The sequence below is a fragment of the Takifugu flavidus genome, chromosome 19 (genome assembly GCF_003711565.1).
Source record: "Takifugu flavidus isolate HTHZ2018 chromosome 19, ASM371156v2, whole genome shotgun sequence".
Taxonomy (NCBI): domain Eukaryota; kingdom Metazoa; phylum Chordata; class Actinopteri; order Tetraodontiformes; family Tetraodontidae; genus Takifugu; species Takifugu flavidus.
Genome location: NC_079538.1, coordinates 704,159 through 718,072, shown reverse-complemented (window position 1 = coordinate 718,072; position 13,914 = coordinate 704,159). Strand labels below are relative to the sequence as shown.

The window sequence follows — 13,914 nt, the reverse complement described above, 5'->3', positions numbered from 1 at the left end:
GACGACCATTTTGATAATCAATTAGGGGACACAGAGGGATTAATGGCAGCGAGTCAGCGAGGGTCAGCGAGGGCAACCTCAGCAGCGTTTACGCAAAAGTAAAAAAAATAAAAAGTAAATGGCTGCAGCAACACTAAATCTACAATGAATAAATTTCCATTTAATGATATGCTTCGCCCACGATGGTGACCCTTTTTATGTATTTATTCATTTTATTCATCTCTCTTAACCTTTCTGTCACTTCTTAAATATGGGATCTGTTTGTCTGCTGGCGGGGCAGATATTCAGACTGTACACCGGTTTTTAACAAGACCAGAGGCAAAAATGAAGAGTTTAAAGTTTTACGCATTACTGTAAACTGTGTGAGCTTGTGGAATGCAGTAACTTTAAATATTCATGAATACATTTCCATCACTAGCCAAAAAAACTCTTTTTGAGCCACATTTCCATCTGAAACGGGCAGCAGTGTGAAATTCTCAGAGAAAAAAAGGTCGGTTGAGAATGACGGCAGATTTAGAGGGGGAACAACACAATTGAACCTTTCCTCCCCGTTTCTCTGCTGAATTCTTTGATAAATTGTGCTTTGCATAACTATATGCTAATGTGACCAAAATCTGGTCTCCTGCACTGTTTCACTGGTTTCACAAGGAAGCCTCCCCCTTCTTTAGCACTCTCACCCTTTTATTCGATTGGCCCTCTGCTCTCTGTTTTATTTCTTTCAATCTGTCTCCTTTAACTTGCCTCCGTTTGTCTTCAGCTCATCCCAGAGGATGGACACAAGTGAGAATCTATACAGAGCAGAACTTGAAGCCGAAATCACCCTGCTTGTGTTATACAGTAGCATCTATTATAAAATAGCTCCTGTGTTCCTGAAAGACAAAAACACTTTAGGGAAAAGGATTTGGAGCATTAGACTTCCTCAGCTGTGACCAGCGTTTTCATGCCTTTCAGTGCTTCTGTACACTTTTCCCAACAACTACGCTTGATTGCTGCTACGGCAGTTTGGACCAGCAGCGAAGCAGAAGGTAATTGCCTGTTTCTTTTCTGGTTGAATTTTTAAAGCTGACACGGTAATGGGAGGAGATCCACACGCGATTTTAAAAAGTTGTTCTAATAAACCCTCAAACCAGAACTGACGCAAGATGTGACTGAACCTGCACTTAATGCTTGACAAATGCGTCCGTGCAGATTAGGATCCCAATTGAATACATTTAGCAGCATTTAAGCAGACATTACATTTGTGAAAGCTGAGCATGTATGGAATGTTTAATCCCGTGCATTAGCCCAGGAATTTACTGTTGTTGGATGACAGCATTCTGTAATCTGAAATAAATGTTTCTATTTAAATGCCGACTGAATCCCGACTGAAAAGCTAAATCCCTGTATTAGCTTGTTAATAAATACTCTCAGGGAGTGAATCTTGTTTTTCAAGAGAAGTAACTCAAAGCTCACATATAGAAATATTACTGTGCGTCTTCCCCGCAGCGAAAACTTTAGGTAGATAGATATAAACAGCCCTGGAACTAACTAATGATTCCACTTTTATTGGAACCAACCACTTGAGCGCACCCGGAGACCAGAAACACCAGTGGTCCTCCCACTGGGCCCACGTGGCTTTCCGATCCAACAGTATTGATAAAAGGCCAGACAAATGACCTTGGTGAGATGTTCCTTAAACAGGACTGTCATCAAAGATCGGGGCCATGTGCATTCTTCCCGGGCTTTATGTTCTCCTGCTGTTGTGCAACATCATGGCGTCCCACTTCAGTTGGCAACCTGCCTAATGTGCTGTGAGTCTCCTGAAGGTGTAACTGCTCCTCTCCTTTAATCAAGCAGGACTTGGGCCGATTTGGGACAGTAAGCTATCCCACAATGCCTTTCACCTTGGCGAGCAGGAGAAGCAGTAATGATGAAAAGAAGGGGAACTCAAGTCTGTAACTCGTGAGTATAGAAAACTGGCCCTGGAGCAGCTCCACAGACATGAAGTGGCCTCAGAAGACCAAACTAAGGAACAGGTCTGAAAAGACTATAAAAAAAACCTTACTTAATTCCCTGACAATTTATTAGAATATCAACAAGTCTGATCTGTGCGAACAAGCTTGTGTTTACATTTGTATTTATAGTTTATTTAGTTTTGTTTTTGTTCTTCACATTGACTCGTACTTCGATGGTTTAGCCTAAAGTCATATAACAGGACTTGTTGTGAGCCAAGAAGCAAAGGGAGCCGTGCAGACAAAGCTAATATTCTCCGCTGGCAGCTGGGAGAACTAAAATGAATGGTGAGAAAAACATATTGGAATGCTGAATGTGTGTGTGTGTGTGTGTGTGTGTGTGTGTGTGTGTGTGTGTGTGTGTGTGTGTGTGTGTGTGTGTGGGTGGGTGGGTATGTGTGTTGGAGGAGGAGGAAGGGGGGTGATGGATGTGTTGCTTAGTGTAATATGTGCCCTTCAGCCGATGGTTTGACATCATTTTTCACACTGTTTATGTCAAAGTTCAGCAAAACACATACATTTAAAATGACAAACACACACACACACAGAGACTGTTGGCCAGCATTAATGAGCATGTGTGATGAGAATCTGTGGTTGACGCTACATACGGGAACACCCAGAGACCATTTTGGGGGAGGGAATCCAGGCTGATCCGCTAAGGGGCAGAGCTTTAACGGGCTTGGGACTAAAAAAACATGTGGTGGATGAAACTTACTGCGTGGAGTGGGTTCCCCTGGTCTATTGGCACCTTGAAGTCAGCCTGGAGCTCATCAAATGCTGTTATCTGCAAGGGAGACATGGGTAAAGTGATGGTTGTGCTGTCAGTATACAGAAAGACAATGAATTACACATTACGCTAGAATAAAGATTCAAGCGATCCATCTCATCCACCCAAACCTTAATAGTAACTAATGAGTACAGATGCTTTTGCTGGGACCAGGAACATGTAAATTGCCAATGTAGGACTAATTAGGAGAGGACAGTCTTAATTCAATTTAGATTTCAGATCCATTTGTTCATTTTTTTCCTATGATGTTCATTCCAGATGTAACTGGAGTCGAGTTCCTGCCCATATCCTCTTTTTCAGTATCAGCACTCTTTTTCTTTTTTATTTTGTCATCATTAACAATCTGTTCCAGTTACAAATGCTGGAACAAACTTGCCCCGAGGCAGAGCATTTGCATGCCAGAACCCTTTGAATCGGTGTCATTTAATAGCGCCTCTCCTCCACTGCTGCACTGGGGGACACCTCATCCTAATAACGTCAGCTAATGACGAACAACCGCACAAACGGGCGATAGATCCATTGGTGGTGAGTGTGTGATTACACCACGAAGACGGATGCCGCTGCCTCGCCGATCGGGCTCTAGGGTGAAGGTTCGTGAGGGTGTGTGTGTGAGAGAGATCTGCATGGAAGATGAGTGGATCAGGCGGTGGATGTGAGTGCCTTTGTACACGAGACCATGGTAATATGGCACTTTTGGGTGTCTGTGTCAAAACCTAGATAACAGGGAGCTCAAACATAAAAAAGAAGAAAAACAGGTGTTATTCTGTGCTCTGATGAAGCGGGTGACATTATTCAACCCTCAAAATTATTACAGAAATCAACTGCTATACACCGCTGCAAGAAAACCCATAGTTTCTATGGATATTGGTAAATTCAAAACAATAACTAGGCAGACATATTCCATTAATAGGAGCAGAGTTTCAGTCTGATGCTGAAGCAGGAAGGAGCAGCATATGGGCTCCGAAGGCTTGTGTCAGCCTGGAAAAGGGAATTACCATCAGAGCGAAGGCAGAGGTTTCACACCAATCTGGTTTATTTCACTGAGCTCGCCCCCATGCTGACAGGCAACTCTTTACATCTTATTTCCCAGTGGATACAAACAGTGATCCTGGCTCAGTTCCTGGCTTTGATACAGCGTGTTGGCCTCCCCTGGGCGCGTTCACATGGGCCAAGAGAGCGCGCACACAATCCCACACAAATAAAGCAATAAAGCTGAATTAGACATAAGAACAGAGCACAAATGCAGCAACTGTACATGAGATTAAAGATTTTTCAGAGCTTTCATTTAAATTTCCACCACATCTGCCTCGATCAAAGACCAGATCCACCTTGATCTGGAACCTAGAACTTTTTATTTTTATCTTAATACCAGCTACAGGCACTAATCTCTGCTTTTCACGGTTCAAACAGCTTTAAGCTTAGGTAGATTTATTATCAGAGAATGTGGCTGAGAAACCTTCATTTTCATTTGATGAAAAGGTCGTTTTGCTTCCATACAATCGTTGGCACTGTTTCCCTACCAAGTAAGTGCTTGGGGCTTGCTGGCATCCTGCTGGTTTGGTCTGGTGTGTTAGTTCTAGAACACATCCTAGAACTATTAGTCGGGAGAAATACTTTCTTGGCAAGGTTCGCACCATAGCAACGAGGGAAGCATTTAGCTCATTCGATGCTTTTTGGGGAACTAATTTAGCTCTTTCTTAAGGGAAGGGTCAGTATGTAGACTCAGAAATGTAATATGCATAGGTCGACTGTAAAAAAAACAAACACAAAATGGCACCCAGCTCAGTCCAGGATCCTATAAACATCTATGGTGGAGCATTCGTGCTCATGCTAATCACATCTGTCACTTCCTCTCTATGGCTGATTATTGCATATTTGCCCAAGAAACTTACAATTAAGGCAGACAGAAAAGATTCACGTCACCTAAGAACCTTTTGACCTTATGGAGGAGAACTACTGCGGGAGACTCTAGAAGGATCTGCAATATAACAGATGCAAGATCACAACCTCATCTGCTGTGAGCTTTTATTCTGTGAGCATTATACTACGTAAACCATTACACACTTTATTATCACAAAAATAGTGTTCTAAGTGGGGTGGCGCACAGCAGCATGGAGTACCGGCGCTTTTAGAGTTTAGACTCTGGCGTACTGGGACTTTTTACAGTGTGCTGGGACATCCCATGGGCTCATAGTGGCCTGTCCAGTTGTATTTCTCTCTTAGTGGTATGTGATAGTTACACCCCGATGGCTACTCACTGTGAAATAGCACGCAAAGAAGAAGGGATCTCACAGAAGTCGAATGTCACATTAAAGTGAGTCACAACTAAAAGTTCTGTTTCATTTAACACTGTGATGAGAGTGACGGCGTCCCAGTACGGCCAAACATTTACACTAATATTACGCAGGCATAAAATGCAAGAGCTAGCAGTAGCAATTCTGCTAGCAACAAGGTGGCTTCAGATTCACCAACTGTTGCCATCCAGGCTAACAAAACCTTTGAAGCCCCCTCATTGGAGAATGAGCAAGTTAGCTATTTGAGGACCTCTCTGAAGACCCCCCTGTATTTTCTATACATACAAAGAATCCAAGTCCCTCTTGTGGGGAAAAACCTCATCTAATCTATAAAAACTCTTCTATGGCCATTCACTTGTTACACTCCATTAAAAAGTGTTGAATGTAAATCTGTAGGTTTGCACGTTTCCACCACTTCCAGGCATTTGTATGGCAGAAAAGATTAAAAACAACAGCCCTCGCAGTCTGCTATTATACCAGATGTGTCGTGTTCATTTTAATTATTTACAGTCCTGGTTAAATATCTCAGTATGAGTTCATTTCCAACATAACTATTCCTCAGCAAACTGTAATGTTTCATTAGGGATCCAGGGATGAAATGCTGGTACAAAGTATGTCTATGCATCATTCAATGTTAGTATTTAGCCTTTTAACACATGCACAAACCCCCCACAGCCGCCAGTGTATTAGCTGTTATGTTGAAGCATCCGATCTCCTGCAGATTTCCTTCAAGGTTTTAATTGCAAATGTCCTCCTGCCATGTCTCCTTGTATGTGTGCTAAACAGCCAGGCAGGACGGAGACAGCAGCAGACAGCTCCTCTGACACTGTGCAACATTTATGGGTACAGTTAACCTCTCAGCGCAGTGTGACAGATTCAAAGTTAATCTCTTCCATAACATCCAGCCAGTCACCAGTCGGCCGTCACTCTAACAATTAGCACAGTTCATTGGATACGACAACACAATGACAAGATGTTCTTACTGGCTATAGAATAATGCTGCATATCTTTACGACTGAGATTTCATCCTGAAACCAATGACATGGCTTCCATTACCATGGAAACACTGATTATCCTGCTTTTCTTTCTTACATTAGTGAAGTGATGTTGGGGAGAATATTATAACGTGGATTTACACTGAATAGACAATTGACAGATGCTCATAACTATAATTCATAACAAAGAACAATGGAAAAGATAAAGAATCAATGATAGTTTGATGTTTATGCGATGAATAATTAAATGGGCCCTTCACTCGGGTGTTTATGGGGTATTTCGCTTTATTGTTATGAACCAAGTGCAGCAGATGGATGTAGCATAAAAGAAGCTTCACATCCTATCTGGAGCTGTCGGATCCAAAGCCACAGTTTCCAGTGTCATGGAAGTGGTCGTCTTGTGACTTCACCATGGTAACTGAGGAAGCAGTGCTTAGATCTGAAATCCTCTATTAATAGTGCTGCTTAATTAATCCTTTTCCTGTTGGTTTCAGTTAGGAGAATGAGTGAGGACATGTTGGAATATTCAATGTGAAACAACAAAGGACATCCATTATATATTAATGTACACATACATATTAATATATTCATGTTGAAATAATGTTTTCTCATATTTCGACTGTACAAGAACTGCTGCAACTACAGTAAAAATGAAAATAAATAAAGGAAATTAGCTTTTAATCCAACCATCCCCCACCAATGTTCAGGGGAAAATGTGTTAGTGTCTTTTTCTGAAGCTGGAAAATCTCACAACAAATCACTTCCAATTAAAGGGGATTTTCAGACCCTTGAAGCTGACCTGTAGTAACAAAGCTCATTACACAATAACAGATAGTCTTTTACATATGATCAATTATCTATTATTACTTGAACGTGAGCAGCTAGTGAATAAACGAGAAGAAGAAGATACAGAAACGGGAGAGAGGATGAAGATTGGCTCAATAATCTTCTGGTTTATAACACTGAGCAGTGGCGCATTGGAAAGAGTGGAGCCAGGATGATGGATGAGGAGCCCGCGGGGGTTAATGAACACAGATCGATGCTGAGCCGACTGAGCCACACAGTGATCGCCACCTCAATTACAGCCTCCAGCACCTGTGCCGAAAAGTCCTGTTGACTGGTCGCTTTGTTGCGATGAAAATCAATAGCATCACTTTTGCATTTCGTCCTTCAGATGTCTTACTGGGGACCCCGAGCTTGAGCTTAGCTACCAGTGCTGTGCAGGTTAGTGGGGTTAGCAAGGTCCCTTGACTCATCTGCCAAACTAGCAATCCCTCTTTCCTCTTTTATGAGTTTATTATCCAGAAAGAGAGTGGTGTTGGAATTTACTGTTCAAAAGAGCCGATAAATTGATTAGATAAGAACAAAAGGTGTTCAATATAGGAACAATACACAAGGATTTCTTTTTGCAACATTTCTAAAAGAAGATACGTCACAGCATCTTGGTGCTAAAATGTCCTTCATTCAGTCCTAAATGTAGTATGATGGTGATGAAGAAAAAAGAAAAAGAAAAAGAGCTACATAACTATCAGAACTGTAATTACTTGACCTCTACACGTGTTGCTATGGCGCAACTTTCCCTTCCGGTTTTTCATCAATCATCTATCAGAATTCATCAGCTCTGCTTGTGACTCACAGACAGAGAATCCTCTCTGCATCCTTCCATCAGACCGTCTCATTGCCCACCCGTCCAGCAGAATCTGTCTCATTCTTCCTCCATCCCTCTTTCGCTGACATTGTCTGCACCTTCCCTCCGCCTTTTTTGCAGTCTGTCACCAGCGAAGCTCGATGGGTAGATATCTACAAGATTAAACTCCAGGCATAAGCAGGCGCCTCTGGCTCCACTCAGAAGGGTGTGAATAAGTATCCTTGATTTCAATATTTCTTCCACTGTTTTGTTTCCTCTATGCTGTTTGTCAGCGAGGAGACAGTACAGATGAGGGAGTATCGTGATTGCTCAGTGTGAAAGATTACTCACACAACACCTCTGCTGAACCTGTGAAATGCCCTGTACTTGCGAGAGTCTCGGTGTGATGCAAAGTCACACTCGGAGAAAACACACCGCCGGCTGAGCTGCTTTAAATCCATCAGTTTGGCGAAAATCTGAGTGACGACACCTCAGCGTTGCTCAAACAAGCACCTGACCTTTGAGCTTCCCTGTATGACTTTCACATCAAAATTAGTGGGTGTTTTCAAAGACGGTTACACCCGTTTAGTGGGGGTGGGGGGGATCTGCAGTTATAAGTGGGTTTGACACCATGACAGCAGGTGATCTCAGGAAAAGTCTGTCAGACAAGGTGCAGCAAAACAACAAGAGCACGCAAATCTGCTGATTCCAAGACTTCAAAACTTTCCCCATGTTGCATCCTAAAAACTATCCAAACCTTTTGAACTTTTTAAAGGAAACCCTTGAACTTTAATTAAGGACTGCGTGTTTAATCAAGTTAATTGAACGAACTCCTCCGTAGAGACGCCTAACCACTGTGGGAACAGATGTCATTAACGTATTTTCGCTTTGTCCCTTCCCCCACTGCACTCTCTCCCCTCCTCTTCCTTTACCTGCCAGCCTTCAGTAGGAGGATTTTTGGCCCTGTTCAAGGTTTCTTCCTGTTAAAGGCGGGTTTTACCTGCTACTTTACCTTGTTTTGACTGTGTTTCTGTGAGGCACCTGGGGACCATTTGGATCATAAGAGGCGCATTATTCAAATTGTTAATGTCATTAATGATAGTTAAACATGTTATCAACATTCATTCAGCAGTAAAACGCCCTTTCTGTCAGTGTCAAACCTTTTAGAGTTATTTATTCGTAATTGAGGATTGGTATAGAACAAGATCCCGCTCTGCTCTGAAGAAACAAATCAGTGATCTCTCAATACAACCAGTTCTTTGGGGCATGGTGCCCTTTGATAAGCCCCAGCCTTCAGGAGTCACATAAAGTGGCAGCACCACGTCTTCTCCCCTGCTAACGTTTAATCATACAGTTCACACCGTTGGCATGTGTGCACTAATGTGGTGCTGAGTGTGATTAAACACTGAAGTGCTGTGGCCCACATTGCCCAGTTTATAATCACGCCTGATGTGAAATATGGCGCCTGACGGCACCGTTCCTTCATTCACTTGCCCAAGTGCCACAGTAACGTCCACCTTTGAGCGCCAGAGTAAACGATGCCAGTCTGGCTGGCTGCCACATGTCCGGACGGCCCCAACTTCACATCTGTACCTTGGGGATTTCCCATCGTGCACTGGCTCAGTGCCAAAGGTAATGACACGTAAAGCACATTATCGGGGATGAGTCATTCAAACGGGCTGTGATGGGGGGAGAGCAGAGCCGAGCAGCTGGGGGGAAGATCGTGTACAGTATGTTAATTGAAGCGGATTCACAACCCCGAATGAGAATTGCCGCGGGCAACTGTGTCATTACGTTTTATGCCACGGACAAGCTGATCGTACTTAATGTTACGTCAGGTGTCACGGGGCATGAATACCATCAATATTATTACTCCTAATGGACAGGAACGCTCACAATCTCCAAAGAAATGATCAAAAACCTGACATTAAAGTGTAGCGCTGTTGTTTCCCTTTCAACATAACTACATTCTAGTGATATTTACTACAGAAAATTAAACAGGAATCCAAATAATAGTCCATATAAGAGTCCAAAAATAAGCCTTTTAAAAAATCCTTAAATGAAAGCACTCCGCTGGCAATGGCCATAAAATCCACGGGATCCTGGAGGAAATGATATACGGTGACAATAATGAATGCAGAGAATATTTTTATATAACACCTGGAGCTACAGCCAGTGCAGAACTGGTCAGGCAGGAAAGAGATTGATGGTGACAAATATTCCAAAAATAGCCTAATTATATGAGTCAAACAGAAGTCTATATGATAGTGGGAATACTGGGGACAAAAGGGACACTGGTTATGTTGGGGGAGATTACTTGTTCATGGAAGGTTTATCAGCACCTGAGAATAAAGAGAGGAGCAGATAATGTGAGCTCATTAAAATGCTGCTTATTGGCCATGATTAATGACGGCAATTAATTACAGCGGTCTGTCTTTGTGTGGTCGTTTGTCATTCCTGGACAGTGATACCTGCTGACAGGGTCAGGAATACAGAACCACAGCAGCCCATTAGCCGTTTTATTAATCCTATTGTCTTTGCTCTCGCAGCCCCCGTGTTTCGATCTCATTTATACTGGGTTCAGTGTATTTATAGCTGGCTGCTGGACCCCGGGTGGTTCGAGGCGACGCGCTCGCTCTTTCCAGCCACACGCCGCCGCTTTGGGGCTTTCACAAAACCAGCCTCGTAGGTGAGAGTGACCACTTCTGCAGCAGGATTCAGTGCTGCCGCCGCTTCTTTGGAATCCGCTTTAAGAGGCGAGGGAGGCACTGACAGAAGGACGGCGGCCCGCCAAAGCAGCTGACAGACATGAGCGCCGGAGCCAAAAATCTCCCCCATTTTTGGCAGGTGGCCAGTGTTAATGTGCAGCTTTAACTGAGCTGGTTGCATCCACGCTTCCCCGCCTGCACGGATCTAACTGATTACATCTGCCGATTGAGGAGTCTTCTGCACGTTTCAGCAGCAACACTTCTTTTTGATGTGGGTTATTATAGCAACCTCTGCTGGGCCAGCGTCACAGCAGTCATCTGGAGATGATGATCATCACGAGCGTGATAATGTTGATTTATTTCAGTCCTAAGCACTGCCGAGTCACTGAGGTATTGGATCTGGTGGCGTACTGAGAAATGTTCACTCTTACACCAGGAAAAGCCAAATGCAACACGCTGACCTTAAAATCGGTGAACTAAATTGAGTCTTTATCAAAGTTTTAGCCTCTCACTCATGTTAACTGTATACCAGAAACAGTGAATCAGCAAACACTGCAACAAGATGAACTTTAAATTAAAAATGTATTTTGAGCTGTAGGAATGAACCAGTGTTGCTGCATGGTTCCTTCTTGCAACCTTCTTGTCAGTGGAGAGACTCTGGAGCAGGAACAGATGTTTCTGTCTAATTCTGTGGTTTTAGATGAAGACCCATTATTCTCCTCTTCGTAGGTAAATCTCGTCTTCTTGAAGCTTTGGCTGGCTCCTGTCCATACATGCACATCCTCCAGCCGTGCCCGACATCGCTGTCGGCAACATTTTCTCATTTCCTGGCCAAACAGCTATCAGAGTTAAAACCAACACTCTGCTAAATTATTGAAACCTATTTTCCAACTGACAACATCCTGTATAAAACATTTCAAAAGAAACCGCCAACTTTGTAAACTATTTAGATAACAATGCAATTAAATGTTGCGTTTTGGTATGAAGGGATATTTTGGGGTATGTTTAACGCATCCAGTCATGTGTATGCTCTCAGTGTCCTGATCTCTTTATTTCTGCTCTGCGAGCAGACACATGGGCCACTGTCTGACAGACTGACGGACCAACTATTAGCTGGAATCGCCAGAGGATCAGTCATCCCAAGTGCATCAGGTCTGTTGCTGTCTCCATGCAAGAGGCAGGGAGAAGGGGGTGGGGGGTTCTGAAAAGACCTGACCCAAATATGTCTTTACATAAGGCCCTACATGATGGAGATGTTGCTCGGGGAGCAAATAATTAGATTATTCAACAGTATCATAATGCAGTCAGTCATATTGGCAGCGTGTGGTGGAGCCAAGGCTTGATTAAGGATGCAGAGCGGGTGGATAGAGGGGTAGGGGGGGGTTACACTCAAGCAGATTTCATAATTGAAGGGAAGGCAGGCTTTGATTGATCCAGATGGTGCTGCAGCAGCTTTTTCTTTTTTTTGCTCACCAGTTTGGTGTGGGGGGAGACTCCCGTGGTGATGTGAGCACCAGGAGCAGTGGTGAGCTAAATATCTGCTCAACCATCTCTGCAGACCCCAAATATACAGCAACCCTGCGTGTTTTTACAGGGCGACGGAACGTCCAGCACCAATGCGCACACGCATCGCACCTGAGTCTTTGTGTAGACATTAAGAGCGACTGCAGGCGACCACGCAAGGCGATGACAGAAGCCGATTTAAAAATACTTACGTGCCATATTGCGAAGAAGATCAGAGACACACAGAGGACCAGGGAGAGCATGTAGCAGAAGGCAGCAAAAGTGAACATAATTGAGCGGGGAAACGGTGGATAATCTCCCAAAAAACACGATCCTGTTGACAAACATCTAAAAGAAAAGAGGAGAGGGCGAAGTTCTCACGGTGCCACGAGGAGTCGATGTCCAACCATGACTTCGCCCCTCACAACTACTAATTGTTGAAAGGAGAAAAAAAAAATTGAATTAAAAACACGCAGATGAGCCGTGCGTCCCCGACCCTGGAAGTCCGCGCTTCAGATGAGCGCAGCCGGCATGGTGCGCGGCGTCGTTGAAGCCGTCACAGAGGTGCCTCTGAGCGGAGGGAGCACCGGGAGAGACGCGTGTGGAGGAGATCCATGCAGCGGGGTCCACGGCGGCTCCTCGCCAGTCCACTCAAGACCCCTCGTTAAATGTTCTTTTCTCCTCTGGATGAACCTATCAGGGAAGAGCACGGCGCGCGTGAACAGGTGGATTTAAACGACCAGAACCGACATGCTCGTGCACGCGCAGTTCAGCGGGGACGAGATATCTGCGGCTTCTGGATCTGTCGGATGTTTAAGAATGTGCAACATTCTCATTGCAGTTATGATCATTATGATTAGGAACATTTTCATGAACAAAGCCCAGTTCTGGAGTCGGTCATTAAAGATTCACTGTTTACTCCAGAAAAAGACGTTTTTATCTTAACAATGCTACCCATGGTACAGTACTTTGTTGTGTAGTCATCCTTTATTCTGGGGAACACTAACAAATACTTTTAAAAACATCAGAATCTTTCGAAGCCTACCCTTCCACGTATTTTAACCGTAACAGTGGCGCCATCTACCGGCGATATTGTGGTAGTTTCTAGTCTATATCTTTTGATGGACTTTTGTCCGAATTGAAAGTCAGAGGCATTATTTAATGTAAATAGTGATGCTGATATAGTACCATTAAACGATTACCTATACTAATGATAATACTCTGTGTACTTTGGTATTAAACTAATTGGATTGTATTCTGTGTACAAACAGAAAAACGTGGCTAATTAAAAACAGAAGCTATGGATCCATACAAACACGTTTATAAACTGAGAAACCTGGCACTGAAAAAAAAAATAAAAGATTTCCAGAGCACTGCTCACATTTATGGACGAATTCTACCCAACATTACACATTTACTTTGCGCAGTCCTTTTCATTTCAGCAATGGCGTGTGGTGTTTAAAGGTTCCATGCAACACTGCAGCGCGGGCGCGCCCACCCACCAATAAGTGGATAATTGTATTACTTTTATTTCATTATAAACCTTTTCTATTGGTGTCTAAAATGGTGGTGTCTTCCCCTTTCGTGTTTCTTCTGTCCCATTATTCATTTCTATTGGTGTCAGGAACGCAGACTTCGTTAGCATTTCTGTAACTATCATTCCCTGGCACTAATTGGACATGGCGCTAATGATTGCGTACAGTATTTGGAATTCACTGTTATCACACTTCTTTGAGACAGTTGTGTACACATTTGACCTCAGCTGGCACTCATGTGACATTGGCCAGATCATCATTACAGCAGAGACTCTTCAAACCATAAACTTCAAGTCTAGAGTTCCCCTCTTTCTATAACATGTTACATTATTCACATACATAAAGCTAATTTAAAAAAAAAAAAACCTAAACCAAGGGAAAAAATACACTACACAAGTACTCAAAATGGCCTAAAAGAGTATTAAATGCTGTCTTCCGTTCATCGCCCTTCCGGATCCATACCAAGTGGTACGT

The 13,914-nt window shown here is 43.4% G+C and overlaps 1 protein-coding gene across 1 annotated transcript in view; it reads right to left on the bottom strand.

Annotated features, from left to right (window-relative positions):
• cnih3 (cornichon family AMPA receptor auxiliary protein 3) overlaps positions 1 to 12,720 on the bottom strand; it is a 44,658-nt gene extending 31,938 nt beyond the window's left edge. Inside the window, 3 exon segments of the mRNA XM_057016949.1 lie at positions 2,707 to 2,775; positions 12,118 to 12,210; positions 12,212 to 12,720. Coding sequence (XP_056872929.1) covers positions 2,707 to 2,775; positions 12,118 to 12,210; positions 12,212 to 12,253 — 204 coding nt within the window. The 5' untranslated portion in view covers positions 12,254 to 12,720.
• Between the last annotated feature and the right edge of the window lie 1,194 nt (positions 12,721 to 13,914).